Source organism: Chiloscyllium plagiosum, unplaced genomic scaffold (genome assembly GCF_037043375.1).
Source record: "Chiloscyllium plagiosum isolate Xiang-an unplaced genomic scaffold, Cpla_swu_hap1 HiC_scaffold_12, whole genome shotgun sequence".
Lineage (NCBI taxonomy): Eukaryota > Metazoa > Chordata > Chondrichthyes > Orectolobiformes > Hemiscylliidae > Chiloscyllium > Chiloscyllium plagiosum.
Window position 1 is genome coordinate 86,624,648 of NW_028270150.1, and position 19,892 is coordinate 86,644,539.

Sequence of the window (19,892 nt, forward strand, 5' to 3'; positions counted from 1 at the left end):
AAACGTTGATTCTCCTGTTCCCTGGATGCTGCCTGACCTGCTGCGCTTTTCCAGCAACACATTTCCAGCTTCTTAAGTCATATACCTGTGAAGGTAAAGTTTACTTGCATAGGTCAGGGTCAGCAGGTAAAGAGGTTACAAAATTAAGAGATATAGGATCCTCTCAATATGTGATGTTGAAAGATGTGGAGATATGTACCTCTGAAGGACTATTGCCAGAAAAGGTGCTAGCAACAGGAATTCACCGTTACACCATAAGACCATAAGACATAGGAGTGGAAGTAAGGCCATTCGGCACATCGAGTCCACTCCGCCATTCAATCATGGCTGATGCGCATTTCAGCTCCACTTACCAGCGTTCTCCCCGTAGCCCTTAATTCCTCGAGACAACAAGAATCTATCAATCTCGGCCTTGAAGACATTTAGCGTCCCGGCTTCCACTGCACTCCGTGGCAATGAATTCCACAGGCCCACCACTCTCTGGCTGAAGAAATTTCTGTTCTGAAATGACCCCCTCTAATTCTAAGGCTGTGTCCACGGGTCCTAGTCTCCTCGTTTAACTGAAACAATTTCCTAGCATCCACCTTTTCCAAGCCATGTATTATTTTGTACGTCTCTATTAAGTCTCCCCTTAATCTTCTAAACTCCAACGAATACAATCCCAGTATCCTCAGCCGTTCCTCATATGTTAAACACCAGAAACAATCAATTATGTAAAGTGAGGTTAGAGTGTCCGGTGAAGAGTGGAAAAGTCTTGGTAGGAGTACTGAACAAACTCTCAGCTCCAGGAATACAATTTGTCCTTGCTAATGATATAGCTGATTCATAGATAGGAATGCTGTCTACTGTGGTTTAAAAGCCAGTGGACCTCAGACAACTGAACTATTGCAGGACACATATCCTGGGATTTTTCCTGACTGTGTGGTAATGAGGTCACAAAGTCTCCAGTTGAAACAGGAGACACTAAAGAGTACAGATGAGAAAGTTGAAGTGGAATTAGCAGAGACCCTGTTTGATCAGATAGTTGACACAAACCAGGAGCAGATGGATGACAAAGTAGACATCATTAGCTAAGATAAATTGACTGAGTTATAGCAGAAAGATGAAAATTTAAAGCAATTGGATCAAAAGGCAAACAAACAGAAAGAATCTGAACGTATCCCTGGGTGTTATTATCTTAAAAATGATGTCTTAATGAGGAAATGGAGACCAACACATATTAGGAAGATGAGAAATGGGCGGAAGTTCATCAACAGCAGTGAACCTGCGCAATTACTGCCTTTCTGTTCATATCATGTATCACTGGACACCGGAGTGCATCTGGGAAAATTAACAAACAGTGAAATACACAACTGATCATGGAGGGCCCTGTTTGTATAAGGTCACAGAGACAGATAAGTGATTAGTTTAAATTGTGGCCTTGGGGCCTAGCTGTAAGTCTGTAGTAGTGAATAGAGTGGGTTCTGTCTTAATTATATGTTTATTGAGATATGTCTCGATTAAATTTAAAAATATAAACCATAACTATTAAGTTAGCCTAGAGAATAAGACAGAGCTATTTTCTGGATCTGCAGATTGGAAGAAACAAAAATGTCATTTAGTAGAGTGATATGCTCTTCTTCTATAGGAGAAAGTGAGGACTGCAGATGCTGGAGATCAGAGCTGAATATGTGTTGCTGGAAAAGCGCAGCAGGTCAGGCAGCATCCAAGGAGCAGGAGAATCGACATTTCGGGCATGAGCCCTTCTTCAGGAAGAAGAAGCCCTTCTTCCTGAAGAAGGGCTCATGCCCGAAACATCGATTCTCCTGCTCCTTGGATGCTGCCTGACCTGATATGCTCTTCTTGTCAGGTGTGGGAATTTAAGGAAAGTTTACATATTACTGAGGATTATATCTGCAACAAAAGCTGTTGGGTGTGAATCCTATCAGGTTGGAGTGACAGAGGCAATGAGGAATTTACAAGAGCAAAGGGGTGTGACAGATGGCAGTTATAGAAAGGGAGAAAAGTCACAGATACAGTCACAGAGATGGGTTAACTCCAGGTAAGGTAAGAGAGGTAGGCAGGTAGTACAGGAGTCTTCTGTGGCTATCCCCTTTTCAAACAAGTATGCTGTTTTGGAAAATGTAGGTGGTGATGGATTTTAAGGGAAATGTAGCACAAACAGCCAAGTTTCTGGTATTGAGACTGGCTCTAATGCAATGAGGGGTACATCGGGTTCCAAGAGATCAATTGTGTTAGGGGACTGTCTAGTCCAAGGCACAGACAGATGTGGCCAGCAGCAAAAAATCAGAATGGTGTGTTGCCTCCCGGGGTCCAGGATCAAGGATGTCTCAGAGAGGGTGCAGAATGTTCCTAAAGGGTAGAGGGACCAATAGGAGGTCATCAAACCAATGACATAGGAAGGGAAAAGGTTGAGATTCTGAAGGGAGAATACAGAGTTAGGCAAGAATTTAAAAAGGATGTCCTCGAGAGTAGTAATATCTGGATTACTCCCGGTGCTACAAGCCAATGAGGGCAGGAATAGGAGAATAGAGCAGATGAATGCATGGCTGACAAGCTGGTGTATGGGAAAAGTGACCTGTACAAAAAGGACGAATTACACCTAAATTGGAAGGGGACTAATATACTGGCAGAGAGATTGCTAGAGCTGCGAGGGAGGATTTAAATTTGTAAAGGGGTGGGACCCAGGGAGATAGTGAGGAAAGAGATCAATCTGTGACTGGTACAGTTGAGAAAAGAGGTGAGCCAAACAGTCACGGCAGTCAGGGACAAAGCAGAGAACAAAGTAGGACTGATAAATTAAACTGCATTTATTTCAATGCAAGAGGCCTAACAGGAAAGGCAGATGAACTCAGGGCTTGGTTAGGAACATGGGACTGGCATATCATAGCAAATACAGAAACATGGCTTAGGGATGCATAGGATTGGCAACTAAATGTTCCAGGATACAAATGCTACAGGAAGGACAGAACGGGAGGCAAGACAGGAGGGAGAGTGGTGTTTTTGATAAGGGATAGCATTACAACTGTACTGAGGAGGACATTCAGGGAAATACATCCAGGGAAGTTATTTGGGTCGAACTGAGAAATAAGAAAGGGATAATCACCTTATTTGGATTGTATTATAGACCCCTGAATAATCAGAGGGAAATTGAGAAACAAATTTGTAAGGAGATCTCAGTTATTTGTAAGAATAATAGAGCGGTTATGATAGGGGATTTTAACTTTCCAAACATAAAATGGGACTACCATACTGTTCAGGGTTTAGATGGAGAGGAATTTGTTAAGCATGTACAAGAAAATTTTCTGATTCAGTATGTGGATGTACCTACTAGAGAAGGTGCAAAACTTGACCTACTCTTGGGAAATAAGGCAGGGCAGGTGACTGAGGTGTCAGTTGGGGAGCACTTTGGGGCCAGCGACCATAATTCTATTAGTTTTAAAATAGTGATGGAAAAGGATAGACAAGATCTAAAAGTTGCAGTTCAAAATTGGAGAAAGGCCAACTTTGATGGTATTAGGCAAGAACTTTCAAAAGCTGATTGGGCGCTGATGTTTGCAGGTAAAGGGACGACTGGAAAATAGGAAACCTTCAGAAATGAGATAATGAGAATCCAGAGAAAGTGTATTCCTGTTAGAATGAAAGGAAAGGCCAGTAGGTATGGGCAATGCTGGATGACTAAAGAAATTGAGGGTTTTGTTAAGAAAAAGAAGGAAGCACATGTCAGGCATAGACAGGATAGATCAAGTGAATCCTTAGAAGAGTATAAAGGCAGTGGGAGAATACTTAAGAGGGAAATCAGGAGGGCAAAAAGGGGACATGAGATAGCTTTGGTAAATAGGGTTAAGGAGAATCCAAAGGGTTTTTACAAATACATTAAGGACAAAATGGTAACTAGGAAGAGAATAGGACCCCTCAAAAATCAGCAAGGTGGCGTTTGTGTGGAGCTACAGGAGATGGGAGAGATAATAAACGAGTATTTTGCATCAGTGTTTACTATGGAAAAGGACATGGAAGATATAGAATGTAGGGAAATAGATGGTGACATCTTGAAAAATGTCCATATTACAGAGGAGGAAGTGCTGGATGTCTTGAAATGTATAGAAGTGGGTAAATCCCCAGGGTCTGATCAGGTGTACCCGAGAACTCTGTGGGAAGCTAGGGAAGTGATTGCTGGGCCTCTTGCTGAGATATTTGTATCATCGATAGTCACAGGTGAGGTGCCGGAAGACTAAAGATTGGCTAACGTGGTGCCACTATTTAAGAAGGGTGGTAAGTAAAAGCCAGGGAACTATAGACTGGTGAGCATTACATTGGTTGTGGGCAAGTTGTTGGAGGGAATCCTGAGGGACAGGATGTACATGTATTTGGAAAGACAAGGACTGATTATGGATAGTCAACATGGCTTTGTGTGAGGGTAATCGTGTCTCAAATTTGATTGAGTTTTTTGAAGAAGTAACAAAGAGGATTGATGAGGGCAGAGCGATAGATGTGATCCATGTGGACTTCAGTAAGATGTTTGACAAGGTTCCCATGGGAGACTGGTTAGCAAGGCAAGATCTCATGGAATACAGGGAGAACTAGCCATTTGGATACAGAACTGGCTCAAAGGTAGAAGACAGAGGGTGGTGGTGGAGGGTTGTTTTTCAGATCGGAGGCCTGTGACCCAGTGGAGTACCACAGGAATGGTTTTGGATCCACTACTTGTCATTATTTATGTAAATGATTTGGATGTGAGCATAAGAGGTATAGTGGTAAATTTGCAGATGACACCAAAATTGGAGGTGTAGTGGACAACGAAGAAGATTACCTCAGATTACAACAGGATCTTGATCAGATGGGCCAACGGGCTGAGGAGTGGCAGATGGAGTTTAATTTAGATAAATGCATCGTGGTGAATTTTGGGAAAGCAAATCTTAGCAGGATTTATACACTTAATGGTAAGGTCTGAGGGAGTGTTGCTGAATAAAGAGACTTTGGAGTGCAGATTCATAGCTTCTTGAAAGTAGAGTCACAGGTAGAATGGATAGTGAAGAAGGCGTTTGGCATGCTTTCCTTTATTGGTCAGAGTATTGAGTACAGAAGAATCTCGATAATTGATATTCAGATAATCCGAATATCGGATTATCTGAAGAGGATCTCAAGGTCCCGATAGAAATATTATGTCAAAGAGCTGTTTCAACCCTCATCGCGTCTTTTGTTTACAGGTACAATGATTAAAAACGAACTCGGCTCACTGAAATGCTGCTGAGAACAGTCCTGGACAGTCCAGGCACCATCTCTAAATGACTGACCTCCTGCTCTCCCCCCACACTTTCCCTGAGTTCTACACAGGGGTGAACCCTAAATCCCTCTTCCCAGGTAATCTCTCCAACATTGTCCTGTACAGGACAAAGGTGGAACCTGTCAAATAGTTGCAGTAAAAATGTGTGTGTGCGCGCGCACGCGCTATTTGGAGACTTACCCCACAAAGGCAGAAGCAGTCTTACTGTTGGTATCCAGTCCGGCTGCCCTGGGGGGGCGCAGACGAGATTGGGGCGGGTGGGGGCAGGGTGGATGGGGGTGGGGGGTGGGCACGGGGGCAGGGTGGGGGCAGATTGGGTTTGGTGGTGGGATGGGGGGTGGGGTGGGAACAAAGAGGGGACGGGTTTGGGCCGGACAGAGTTGGTGGGCGGGCGGGGGCAGGGTTGGAGGTGGATGAGGTCGGTGGAAGGGCAGGGGTGTGGACGGGGTTTGGGATGGGCAGGGGACAAGGTTCCTCTGTACAGGAGTTGGGAGGTCATTTTGCGGCTGTACAGGACATTGGTTAGGCCACTTTTGAAATATTGCGAGCATTCTAGTCTCCTTCCTATCAGAAGGATGTTGTGAAACTTGAAAGGATTCAGAAAAGATTTACAAGGATGTTGCCAGGGTTGGAGGATTTCAATTATCGGGAGAGGTTGAATGGGCTGGGGCTGTTTTCCCTGGAGCATCGGAGGCTAAGGGGTGACCTTATAGAGGTTCAAATAATCATGAGGGACATGGATAGGTTAAATAGACAAGATCTTTTCCCTGAGGTCGGGGAGTCTAGACTAGAGGGCATAGGTTTAGGGTGAGAGGGGAAAGATATAAAAGAGACTTAAGGGGCAACCTTTTCAGGCAGAGGGTGGTTTGTGTGTGGAATGGGCTGCCAGAGGAAGTGGTGGAGGCTAGTACAATTGCAACATTTAAAAGGCATTTGGATGGGCATATGAATAGGAAGGGTTTGAAGGGATACGGGCTGGGTGGTGGCAGGTGGGACTAGATTGGGTTGGGATATCTGGATAAGTTGGACCGAAGGGTCTGTTTCCATGCTGTATTGCCAGTGGGTTATAGAATGGAGGTGTTGCAAGTAGCACATGAGCTACAACTATGGGGTCATTTAGGAGAGAGAAAATACAAAATCATTTTTACTGGCCTGGACTGCACAAGGATTTAGTTGAATTTTGCCAGACATGTCATGCATGTCAGGTAATTGGAAAACCACGGGCAGTAACAAAACCCATACCTTTAATACCTATTCCTGCATTTGAGGAACCTTTTACAAGAGTCTTAACTGATTATGTAGGACCCCTATCTAAAACAAAAAGTGGGAATTAGTATTTGTTAGCAATAATGAATGTGTCCACTAGATTTCCAGAGACATACCATTACACAGTATCACAGCAAAAAAGTTCAGAGGATTCTGAATTGGATATTCCTAAAATAAAGCTGAACAATGAGGATAAATTATTGTGTTACCTTTCAGAGGAAAATCGAAACGACCAGAAAGAGTTATTACTATCACATGAGGAGATTTGTGGAAATAAACTGGAAAGTATTAACCTAAATATGCATGATCTAGGTATAGGAGATGCTGTTCCGATTAAGCAACATCCTTATAGGCATAACCCTGTAAAGTTGGCACAGATTCAAAAGGAGATTGAACGCATGCTCCAAGATGACATAATTGAAGTGCTTTACAGTGACTGGAGCTCACCCATAGTAATGGTGCCAAAACCAGATGGTACCCAATGTTAATGTGTGAATTATCATAAAGTCAATGCAGTTACAAGGATGGATGCATATCCAATTCCGTGTTTGAAAGACTGTATTGAGAAGGTGGGACTTGCTCACAGAATACTGGCAGGTACCTCTGTCAGAAACAGCGAAGGCATTTTCGGCTTTCTTAACACCGAATGGACTGTATCAATTTAAAGGTATGAAAATGCGCCAGCTAAATTTCAGAGACGAATCAATAAGGTGATTGCTGTTGTGTATGTTGATGACCTGGTGATTTTTAGTCATACATGAAAGGAATATTTGCAACACTTATCAGACTTTTTTGATTGACTTCAGAAGGCAGTCTTGGTGATAAACCATGCTAAAAGTGAATTTGCCAAAGCCCAAGTCATCCTCCTGGGCCATGTTATTGGACAAGTGACCCCACGGGATGCAGAAACAAAGGTAATTGGGGAGTTTCCCAGACCATCGACAAAAAAAGCAGTACTACGATTCCAAGGATTGAGTGGATTTTATTGAAAATTTGTACCTAATTTTAGCAGTGTGGCTGCTCCAGTCACTGAATTGCTAAAGAAAGGCAAGATGTTTCAATGGACATTCGACTGTCAGAGGCATTTGACAGCCTGAAAGCTGTATTAACCATTGCCCCAGTTTTAGCCGCATCTGATTATGCAAAGCTATTCAGGGTGGCTATCAATCCAAATGATGTGGGTGTCGGTGCTGTGTCTTGCAGGAAGACAACTTGAAGATAGAAAGACCTATTGGGTATTTCTCCAGGAAATTGAAAGTTCATCAGTGGAAGTATTGACAGTTGAGAGGGCGACTTTGAGCTTGGTATTGGCGTTACAACATTTCAATGTTTATGTTACCAGTAACATATCTGAGATAATCATATACACTGACCATAACCCATTGAAGTTTGTGGAAAATTTTGAGGACAAAAATGCCAGGCTGTTTAGATGGAGCTTGTTGTTACAGCCATTCAATTTGAAAATTGTGCATGTGGCAGGACAATTAAACATGATTGCCAAAGCATTGCCGAGACTTGAATGAGAAACAGAGGCGTTCAGTGGCAGGAGTAAAACAGATGGAAACAAAATGTAGTAGTGCATGTTTATAGTCAATGTTATATATATGTGCGTTGTAGAGTACTAACAGTTTAAGATTAAGGGGTTTTAAAATGAAGCCATCTTTGGATATTGATGGTTTTTTTAAAGGGGGGAGCTGTAAGATGCTGCTCCTGTAACAAGGTTATGTTGTCCTTGACTTTTTTTTCAGAGAGTTCATAAAAGCAGTGATTCCGAAAGATCTGGCTTGGTTGGGTTTTAGGGCCAATTTGATTATAGCTAACATATACTGCCTCACGCAAATGACTTTCAAGTTTTTAGGGGGAAAAAGCTTGTACACTGAAAGGGGCGTGGCCAGTTCCTCCAGCTCAGCTTTTCTCTGGTTTTGACAGTGTGGCTATTCACTGAAAGCAGACAGGTAGTTTTAAGGCTACTGATGCAAGAAACAACTACCTGGAAGAGGGTGTTCCAGGATGCCATCCCTCTCTCCTGTAAGACCCTGTGTTTGATTTTACCTTTTCTGCCAAGGAGTGTTTATGGATTTTGTTGCAAGTATTTGGAGCAGCATCATTAAGTTGTTATAATCTATTGGGTTTTCAGATAGATTGTTATTCTCTATTCTTTTGTTTAGAACTAGAAACCCTACAGTTAGGAAACAGGCAATTTAGCATGGCCAATTCACCTAACCTGCACATCTTTGAACTGTGGGAGGAAACTGGAACACCCAGAGGAATCCCACGCGGACATGGGGAGAATGTGCAAACTCCACCCAGCCGGAGGCTGGAATTGAACCTGGGTGAGGCAGCAGTGCTAACCACTGAGCCAGTAATGTTTTATTTAAATGGGGGGGATAATCTTAAAAATAAATTCTGTTTTGTTGAAAACTACAGTACATGGTTTGACCAGCTGCATCCCTCCTGGAATATTTGCAGTTCACCTGCTTAAAACAACTAGCAAAGTTATGGTCGAGCCTACTTTCTTCAAATGTTTTGAGGGGGTCTGTCCTGGTTCATAACACCAAACCCATGAAGATGGCCTCATCCGTGATCTTGGATTCATGTCACACTATTCTGTATCTGTAAAATCTTCTTTACTGTCCTGTATTGACAGCATCACCTTGATAAATTGTTACGACCTCTCCACCTTAGTCAGTTTATATAGTTTGGGATTACACACACACACATACTGTCTCACACTCACACATTCTCTCGAGCGCAAACACATACGCATTGGATGAAATGATTCACCCCATAGATTTGTATATGTTTGTTTCTAAGCAGATACATTGCATCTTGTTCAAATAACACACAATTTGTAGTCAGTCAGTCAGTGTGCATTTTATAAATTCCTGCTTTCGGAACAAGACCAGCCTGATTTAAAAGTCCAGAGTGTAGTGCTGCAAAAACGCAGCAGGTCAGGCAGCATCCGAGCAGGAGAATTGGCGATTCGGGCATAAACCTTTCATCAGAAGGGCTTATGCCCAAAACGTCGATTCTCCCGCTCCTCGGATGCTGCCTGACCTGCTACGTTTTTCCAGCACTACACTCTCGACCTGAGCTCCAGCATCTGCAGTCCTCACTTTCTCCCAGCCTGACACATTCTGAAGGAGGCACATCACACCTACAATTCAGTGTCTGACCTGAGATGTCACCTTTTGTATCTCTGCCTGATTGATGTTTGGAAATTTAAGCAGACACTGATAAAACATTTAATTATCTCGGACAGTGACTTGAAACAGATTCTGACTTTGAATCTGAATCAATGAAACTTACATCTCCTTTCTAACAGAGTTCCTCAGCGGCCATCTTTCGTATGTTCACTCCAATTACACCAGTTGTATGATGCTTTGACCTCTCTGCCTATAAGCTCTGTGTCGGTGTGCCCTCTCTCACTGCACCTGAAGAACGAAAATCGCTTCGAAAGCTTGTGATTGCAAATAAACCTGTTGGAGGATAACCTGGTGTCGTGATTTTTGACTTTGTCCACTCCAGTCTATCAGCGGCACCTCCACATTTTAGTTAGTTGGGACATGCTCAATCAAAACGAATGGCGGTACCAAGTACCTCAGATCCTGGAAAAACCCAGCACATCTGGCAGCATTCTGTGGAGAAGAAACCAGTTCAAGTTTCAGAGTCGAGAGTGTGGTGCTGGAAAAGTTCAAGTTTCAAGGCTTTCTTCTGTCTTTTGTCCATTTCCCGACCTGGATTTACCGACTGTTTCTCCACGCAATGCTGAATATTTCCCGCATTTTCTATCTCTGCTCCATGCCTATTTTATTTTGATCAGAAAGTACTTTAACTCTCTGTACTGTCTCACTCTCTTGCCGGTGGTAGAGTCGTAAATCAGTTCTGTGGCTGTGCCTGTTTCAATCTAATGTTTTCTCTCTCTCGAACTTCCCAGCGGTTTTGTTTTTGTCTGCCGGTAGAGGCTCTTTGAATGTCATTTCCAAACGGTATCATCATTGAGAAAGCAGAATTCTGGAAAGTTGTCACCTGAATTTGGTGTAATCTTATTAAATGGATTTTCTAGAATTTCCCAGAAAGATTCCATCCGGCCGATCAAAGTGTTTCTACTCCCACAATTTCGTGCCTCCGCTCGCTTCTCACGTACCCATTGTGCTTTTCAAAGCAAATGTCTTTAGATTCCTGTTAGGGGAATGCAGAAGTTAAACTTCCGACTGAGGACTGAACTGGAGGTATTAGCAGGGAACAAATAATTATGAAAACAAATGTAAAGAAGGAAGGAGGCGGATAGTGGAGAGGAAGATTAAATTGAATTAATTCATGAGGAATTTTGAGGGAAACTGTTGCTACAGTACAAAAAGGCAGATAACGCATTCCAGAGATAGACTGCTCCAAGTGGTTTTCTATTAAATGTGCGTGGATAAACATAGATCGATTAACTGAAAATTCGAAATTCCTAAAGTTCCGTTACATCATCAGGAATTGGGGTAATCTGGTTGTCAATTTGCCCAATTTTAATCCTGCTGGCAATACCCAGTTATGAGTTTGCATTAAAAAGAGTGGGTTCTCATCCCATTTCTGACAGTTCCGAGGCCCCCAATTCCAAATAAAGCAAACATTTTGGATAACATTCTATTATTGCTGTCGTTGGGAAACTGATGTCGTCAGGGTTTTAGACTACTTAGGGAAGGGAGGAGTTGCGATATGTCGGTTTTCCAAAGCACAAATACAGATTAATGGGTAGGATTTCATATCTATTGTGAAGAGATGGTTGCAAGGAGGTCAAAGCTGTTAAATAAATATCCAGGAATATGTAACTTTACTAAAAGACAGACGGGAATGGAAGGGCAGTGAAATTATTTTTGTTTGGTTGATTATAATGCATATGTATAGAGGTAAGAAATGACCAGGGAAGAAGACATCAGTGTGAGTTGTGAGTAGACCTCGTTACAGTAGCTTTCTTTAGAACAAAGAGATTAAACAAAATGAGGGCATGTAAAAAAGCAGTACATTAATCTTGAGTGACTCTAGTCTTCATATAGATTGAGAAAATCTAATTGGTAAAGGTAGGCATGAGGAAGAATTTATAGTATTTGGGACAACTTTCTAGAATAATATATGGTGGATCCAACCAGGGATCAGATTATTTTGGTGGAGGTTTAATAAATAATCTCAGAGTAAAAGACCCTCTAGAAAACAGTGACAATTTCTTGGTAAAAATTTGCATTCATTTTAATGTTGAGAACTTAGGTTGGAAACAATTGTTCAAAACTTTTTTTAAAAGGCCATTACAGCAAAAAGGATAGTTAAAGAGCAATGTTCAAAGAAGTAGTCCATGACTCAGATCAAAGATATATCTCAGTGAGGAAGCAAGATTCTGGAAAGAGAATAAACAGACCACAGTTAACCAAGGAAGTTAGGATAGTTATAATTGAAGGAAGAAAAAATACAATGTGGTGAAGAATAGAAACAGGAACTGTAGGCCAGTGGCTAACATGTTATTGGGAAATATTAGAATCTATTGAAAAGAATGCAACAGTGGAGCATTTGAAGATATATGATGTAATCCAGCAGAATTAACTTTGGTTTATGAAGGGGAAATCATGACTAACAAGTTTATTAAAGTCATTTGGGCATGTAACAAGCAGGATAGATAAAGGATAGACAAGTAGATGTAATATGGCATTCGATGGGGTACCACACACAAAGCTACCTAATAAAAGCTCATGGTATCAGTGATAGTATAGTAGTATGGATCTAGGATTGCCTAACCAACAGAAGACAGAGAGTTAAGGTAAATGGGGCATTTTAAGGATGACAACTTATAACTAGTGGAGTGCCACAGGGACTGATGCTGGAGCCACAATTATTTACGACATACATTAATAACTTAGATGAAGGAACTGAATGTACTATCACCAAGTTTGTAGATGACACAGGACTAAGTAGGATTGATTGATTTGTTTTATTTATTGTCACTTGTACCAAAGTACAGTGAAAAGCTTTGTTCAATGATCAGTACAGGCAGATCATAGTAAGCAAGAACAAAAGATTTAGACTGAGACATATACGTAACATTACACAGGAAGTACAAGAGAGATCAACATTAGCAAGATCAACACTATTCAAGTCTAGAGAGTCCATTCAATAGTCTAATAATGGGGAAGGAGCGGTTCCTGAACTTACTGGTGCATGTGTTCATCCTTCTTATCTTCTGCCTGATGAAGATCCTGCAGGAGATCATTACCGTGTTGCAAAGGGTCTTTGATGATGTTGGCAGGCTTTCTGTGGCAGCGAGCCATGTAAATCAAGTCCATGGATGCAAGGTTGGCTCCCTTGATGGCCTGAGCTATGCACACCATCGTCTGTAGTTTCCTATAATCCTGGGCAATAGCAGTTGCCATACCAGGCAGATATGCACCCAGACAGTATGCTTTCAATTGTGCATCTGTAGAAATTAGTGAGGGTTTTTAATGGACATACCAAACTTCCTGAGCCGCTTGAGAAAAAGGTGGCATTATTGTGTCTTCTTGACTGTCGTGACTACAAGGAAAGACCAGGACAGTAGGGAAGGCAAGTAGTGAAGATAGCACAGTTTACGGAGGGGTGCAGACAGATTAAATGAGTTGGCAAATCTTGGGATGTGGAAATGTGGGAAAATGTGAGACTTCTTACTTTTGCAGGAAGAATGAAAGAGTAGTATGTTATTTAAATAGCAAAGGACTGCAGAAAGCTGCATGAATTTAAAACAAAACATCCAAGTTCAATGGGTAATAGGCAAATAGACTGTTGCCCTTTATTGCAAAGGGAAGGGAATATAAAAAAGGAAGATCTTGCTAAACTAGCCAAGTCACTAGTCAGACCCCACCTGAGATACAGGGACCAAAACCTTTCATGTATCTAAATTTTCATACAACTCAACAACTTGGAGCAAGGAAAGAGAGAGAGAGAGAGATCAGTTTTTCCTTGACTTAAAAGTAGTATCTCTGTTCTCTGAAGTCAAAACTCACTGCAAACCTGAGGAAGACCAGTTTATCTTTCCTGCAACTTATAAGAGGGAACTTATAAGAGATTAGAGTTTTATTTAATAGTGTTATGTGCCAATGGTTTATAATGCTTTTACCTGTAGCTATACCTATACTTTAGCTGTACCTGTTCTTGTTCAATATAGAAACATAGTCTTTGCTTTTTCTCAATCTGGGTTTGAAAGTCATGTGAATTGGCAAACATTGCATACTTTCTAAAACCTTTACATTTTGCGATAATATCAGAAATGTCAGGGTTCAATTTCCAGTATGTTAACCAAGTCAGTCATAAGAAAATAGATTAGAGAAGTACTGGAAAAGCACAGCAGGTCAGGCAGCTGATAAAGGGCTTTTGCCAGAAACGTCAATTTTCCTGCTCCTCGGATGCTGCCTGATCTGCTGTGATTTCCAGCATTACTCTAATCCAGCATCTACAGTACCAATTTTCACCTTGTCATAAGAAAATGTTGAATGAGTTGGAATTCTACTCATTGGAGTACAGAAGAATGGGAGGATATTTTAATGAAACATATAAGACTCCTAGGTGACTTTAGAGGGCAGATGCAGAGAGGCGGGAGAATCTAGGATCACAGGGTATAATGTCAACATAAGGAATTGCTTATTTTAGACAGAGATTCCCTCAGAGTGTTATGAATCTGTGGAATTCTTTACAGCAGAAGGCTGTTGAGACTGGGTCATTAAGTTTATTCAACACTGAGGTAGACAAATTTTTAAATAAGTACGAAAATCAAGAGTTATAGGAAAAAAGCAGGAAAGTGGAGTTGACGATTACCATGTCACCCATGATCTAATTGAATGACAGAACAGACCTAAGGGCTGAATGGCCCATGTCTGCTCCTAATTCTTATGGTCTTATTATAGGGCCCATTTCCAGTGATAACCCACGTATACCTGAGACCAGTGAGTTTTGTTAATGAAATACAGTCTACATTGTAATGGTGGGGAATATGCTAGGAGAACCAAAACTTGGCAAGGTGCAACAGCAGACATTTCAGAAATGGTGGTTTTCTTGCAATAAATCCCTAGGCAACTACAAATGTAACCAAAAAGACAAATAGAAAACTTGCCTTTATTTCAGGAGTTTTGTAATACAAAAAATATTGCAATTGTACTGAACTTTGGTCAGACACCATCTTGGCAGCATGGTGGCTTACTGGTTAGCACTGCTGTCTCAACACCAGAACTCTGGGTTCCATTTCAGCCTTGGACTGTCTGTGTAAAGTTTGCACATTCTCCAAGTGTTTGCATCAGTTTCCTCTTACAGTCCAAAGAGATACAGGTTAAGTGGACTGTCCAGAGATGAGCAGGCTAGGTAGGTTAGCCATAAGAAATGAAGGGTTACAGGGATGAGGTGGGTCAGGGTGAGATGCTCTTTGGAGGGTTGGTGTGGACTTGATGGGCCTGCTTCCACACTGTAGGGGCTCTATGAGTACTATAGTAAGTTTCAGAAACATGTCAATGGACTATTGTTAATTATATTAACAAAATCAAATGAAATCAGGGAGCATCTTTTTCCAAAGGATGGTGAAGATCTGTAGTTCTCTCTGAAAATTCTGGCTGAAGTATCATTTCTTTTTAAGACTCTGATATATTTTATTTAAGGGAAATAGTATTAAGCAATATGGAAGAAAAGCAGGTAAGCATAAGTACAGATCAGTTCATAATCTAAGGAAAAGACTCTAAGCATAGTTGGCCTATGCATTTTGGCATGACGCACAATATAGAACATCGATCATTGAATTCCATTGGCTGAGTTAATAGCTAGGACTTACACAGACTGAAAAAAGAACCAAAATACAAATCTTAAATATCTATAGGGATTACCTGACCCACAAAGACAGTCAGGCTCTATGAAATGTGTAAAAACATCGCCTTCTTCTGTTTTACACCATTGAGAATCTTCACATGTTGGAAATGAAAAAAAAAGCATCAGAGAACAAAGAATCTTTTAAAAAAAATACTGCAATATTCACTACTGCCGATGACATCAATTAACTAACCATGGTCTCAGATTAAGGTCTTATACCTTGAGGACGCTTAAATTGTGTGATCCTGCTGCTCCTTTAACAGGGTTAGGTCGTCCTTGATTTTTTTTAAATCAGGAGGTCATAAAGAAACACACTCCAAAATGTCTGGGGTTGATCTACTTGAGGAAGCTTTTACGTTTTAAAAGAAACACTTGTACAATGAAAGGGGAGTGGCCAGTTCTCCCAGTTCAGCTTTTCTCTGGTTTGGGTTCAGAGCTGCTCATCAGTTTTGAGGATACTAGTCCAAGAAACAGCTACATGGAAGAAGGTGCTTCACGCTGAATCTCTCTCTCTCTCTCTTTCTCCTGTAAGACCTTGTCTTTGATTTTACCTTTTTTGGCCAAGGGGTGTTTATGTTGCAACTACTTGCAACAACATCATTAAGTTGGGATAGTCTGTTGGGTTTGCGGATAGGTTAAATTATTCTGTTCTCTTTTGTTTGTGTTTCATTCCGCAATCTTGAAAATAAATTCTGTTTTGTTGAAAGTTAAGTGGTTAGGCCACCTGCATCACTCCTGGAATATCCACTTAATGCCTGCTTAAACCAACTAGCAACGTTAGGGTCCGGGCTACTTTCTTGAAATGTGTTGAGGGGGTCTCGCCTGTAACAACTGTATATTCTTAAGACAAATTCATTTGTATTGGATATAATCTACTTTTAACTTTGTTTGTCTGTGTGAGAAAGACAGTGTGAAAGAGGCAACAAGAGAATCCTAAATGACAGCACAAAGGCTCTACACTTGTTTCATCTTTAATAATTTTCTTGGAATACGCACTAATAAACTTGCTCCTTCTTTATTTCAAGAAAACCTTGTGATTGGCTCACTGCTTACAGTAAGAATTGTTAACATTTTAACTGGAGAGTTATAGTTTTGCATTAAAAAGGGTGTGGGGGTGGAGAAGGGAAGAGGGAGGAAAAAAGGTGTACGAATATGACAGCTAGTTCAGCCCTGTACGGTGAATCCCAAACAAAATTTAAAAATCAGACGGAGCCAAATATACCACAGTTTGCATTTTAATGCCAATCATTTTCTTGATTGCTGGTAATCCAGTGATGGAATTTTTCACTTCTTTAAAAAAGCTAAGAAAATTTATGAAATGTATTTTAACAGAACCGTAGAATGATAGATATTATGCTTTCTACTTCTGTAGACTGAATTATGTAGAAATCACCATTTCTTTTATTGATACACTTAAGGTGTAGATGATGTACAAGGACAGTAATCTCAATCCAAGTGAGAACATATGTAAATATTACGTTATAATAAAACTAAGTATTCCGGAATTGATTTCTAAAATAATAGGCATCCATAAATTATTAAAACATTTATTAAACACAAGTATCCAGAATCAGTTTTAGTCAGCATATGCACCATACTGAGGAATGTACTTTACAATTCTATAATAATATGCACAACTGTACTCATCCATAAAAATACTCAGACCATAAAAATAACATTACATTCATTTCGGTGAAACAAGTAGAAAGAAAAGCTGCAATACTACTTTTTACAGAAATAGATACGCATCACTGTGTGCAAGCATATGCATCTGGAATATTCAATACAAGTGGTAGTTTAGAAAATTGATAATTATTACTCACCAAAGACATTTAATTTCATTAGATCCTTTCCAGATCATCACAGCAAAGACAAAATAAATCTGATGGGGGAGACTACTATTCAATTACAACAGTCTCCAGTCATTTAGGCACAATATAAACAGCTAAAATGTGTCTATCTAATGACATTTAGAATCACAACTGTTGTAAATTCGAAAATGAATCTAAAACTGAAAATCCTCATTTGTGAAAATACTTAAAATATTGATTACATTCTGGTGTATTGTACCTTGTTAGTGAAAGATATTAGTCCCAGATATCTGATCCTACAGATCTCAGATGCAACTCCACATTGGTCAATGGTGTAACTGCAGATTCAGCAGTGATATTTCAATCTAGTTACAGCATCTTATGTTTGCATAAATTCTGCTATATACTGCCACAGCTCTTCAGCAGTACTTCTACACGCACGTGAAAATACATCTGTAATCTCACTATAATACAACAAGTCAGTGAATGCGATCACTTGACTTTTCAAAATCTCTAGGCTCAGTACTACCTCACAATGACAGAATGCCACTGCAAAAAGCAGGAGGAAAATAATAAAAACTGCAAGGACTCTACCTGACTTTTTAGTGGGCGTTTTAAATCTGAAGGTGTAAGTTTCTGTAGGTAAAGTAACCTTATCAACATCTTTCAGCCTCACCCTATCCCAATGGCTAGTATTGAAATTTTTCATTACAGGATGCACCTCTACAGAGCAGGAAGGCAATGGGGTTTCCTTTACAATTTTAATTTTACTGCGAAACTCTTGCATCTGTTGTAGAAATAAGACTGGATCAGTGACATCCTTAAATGTCTCTGCCAAAGCAAAAGCTTTTTTCTGTTCTTCAAGAATCATCTTCAATTTATTTATTTCTGGATCATAGGCCTGCATTACCACCAGCTTCATGGTTTCAAAATCTGAAAGAATCTCATTCTTTTTCTGTTCGAGTGTGTGCTGCAACTTAGTAAAATATTCCATGACCTTTTTTGCATCCTTGCTTATTAATTGCAGGGACTTTTTCTTGTCATTTTCTAGTTTCTCAAGACATGACTGCACATCAGCAGAACACCAGGTTTCAAGGCCTTGGAAAAGTCCATCAAAAGCTTCTCTCTCCTCTTTGTAGGCATCATTGATGGCACAGAAGGAATGACCTTCATGATCTCCCATGGTAGCACAAAATCCACAGATTAATTGAAGGTCTGTTGAGCAAAAGATATTCAGTGGTTGTCCACTATGCTTCTTGCAGATTGGAACTTTTGGTATGATCTGAATCCTGTTGTATTTCTCTATTATTCCCCTCAGTGAATAATTCACTTGCAAATTGCTAATTCCCATGGTGGGAGTTTCTTTGCGGCAAGTTGGACATTTAAAAGGGATTTTGGAATGCATACCTCTCCCATTTCCTTCCAAGATGCCTTCTAAACATCGCTTACAGAAATTGTGTGAACAAGGGAGAACCCGTGGATCTTCAAGTAAACAACAACAGATGGGACAGGTCAATTCTTCTTCAAACAGTTCCATTGTCTTTATTTGAGGAAAACAGAAAACAATTAACATTACAAATATACTAATATGTTCAAAATTATTACAAATAATTAGCTGGTTGGTATTGGAACCAACCTTAAATGAATAATAGGTTTGAAGCAGAATAAATTGTTTAGAAATACCATGAATTTAACACTCCTGATGAGTATCTAATCTCAGCCAGGCTGTGAGTAATGAACACATACAAGAGACAAAGAGAGAGCAAATAGTTCATGGACAAGTCAAACCATACCGTACTTCTAAAAATGAATTTGAGAAGAAGCAACGGAAAGCATATAACTGGCCTGGCTTTAGTTGGGATAGAATATGGCACCACTGGGGGAAAAAAAAACAACTTAAAAATAGAACTTTATTAAAATCAATAATGCATATCATGAAAACCATGTAGGAGGTATTGGAAAGGTTACAAAAAAGAGTTATAAGGATATGCCAGAGCTGCAACATTATTAACTATCAGGAAATGATGAACAGGACGGTTAAGAAGTGACATGACAAAGAAATTTAAAATGCTGAACAATTTTATTTGAGGAGACATAGAAATCAGGAATCAGGCCTGTTTTTCTCAAACCTGCTTCCTGTGGGAAAATGATCAAGATTTTCATGGAGGTTAATCCTTAAACTGACATAACTTTACAGGAAGCCTGTCTCTAAGAGTGGTGAATGAGCTTTTGAAGTTGGAGGTCCAATCTGACGCCTTTCAGTTTTTGAAGAAGCACCACAGCAAGTACAAATAATGAATTGGGGGGTCAGCTACTTTCTAAGTACATAATGCAGCCAGGCCTCCACTATGGTGAAGGAAAACCCTCTATATAACCGTATTTAAATATATCCCAAAGACATTGAACTACTGAAGTCATTCAATACAACAGTGGCTTATGATAGGCCACTCCACAGACAACAGACAGCCATGTGGGTTGTGACTCATGTCACATCTAGGCCAGATCAGGTAAGGATAGCAGATTTCTTTCCATAATGTACATTATTCTCCAAAGTGACCAGTTCTTTTCTTGATTTCCATCTGATTCATGTGGCCTGGATTCAAAATCAAGGAAGGAAACTAATGCATAATTTTGATGAAGTTAAATACAAAGTTAAAAAAAGACAACAATAGTGCAAA

At 40.3% G+C, this 19,892-nt stretch overlaps 1 protein-coding gene across 6 annotated transcripts in view; it reads right to left on the reverse strand.

Annotated features, from left to right (window-relative positions):
• Positions 1-12,507: 12,507 nt before the first annotated feature.
• The window catches only part of trim13 (tripartite motif containing 13), a 32,296-nt gene continuing 24,911 nt past the window's right edge, over positions 12,508-19,892 (reverse strand). For 4 of the 6 annotated variants that reach the window (XM_043700428.2, XM_043700427.2, XM_043700425.2 and 1 more), the window contains one exon: positions 12,508-18,754. In XM_043700428.2, the coding sequence (XP_043556363.1) occupies positions 17,594-18,751 (1,158 nt within the window). In that variant the 5' untranslated portion in view covers positions 18,752-18,754 and the 3' untranslated portion in view covers positions 12,508-17,593. The other 2 variants (XR_015758931.1, XR_015758932.1) reach the window with 1 other exon arrangement.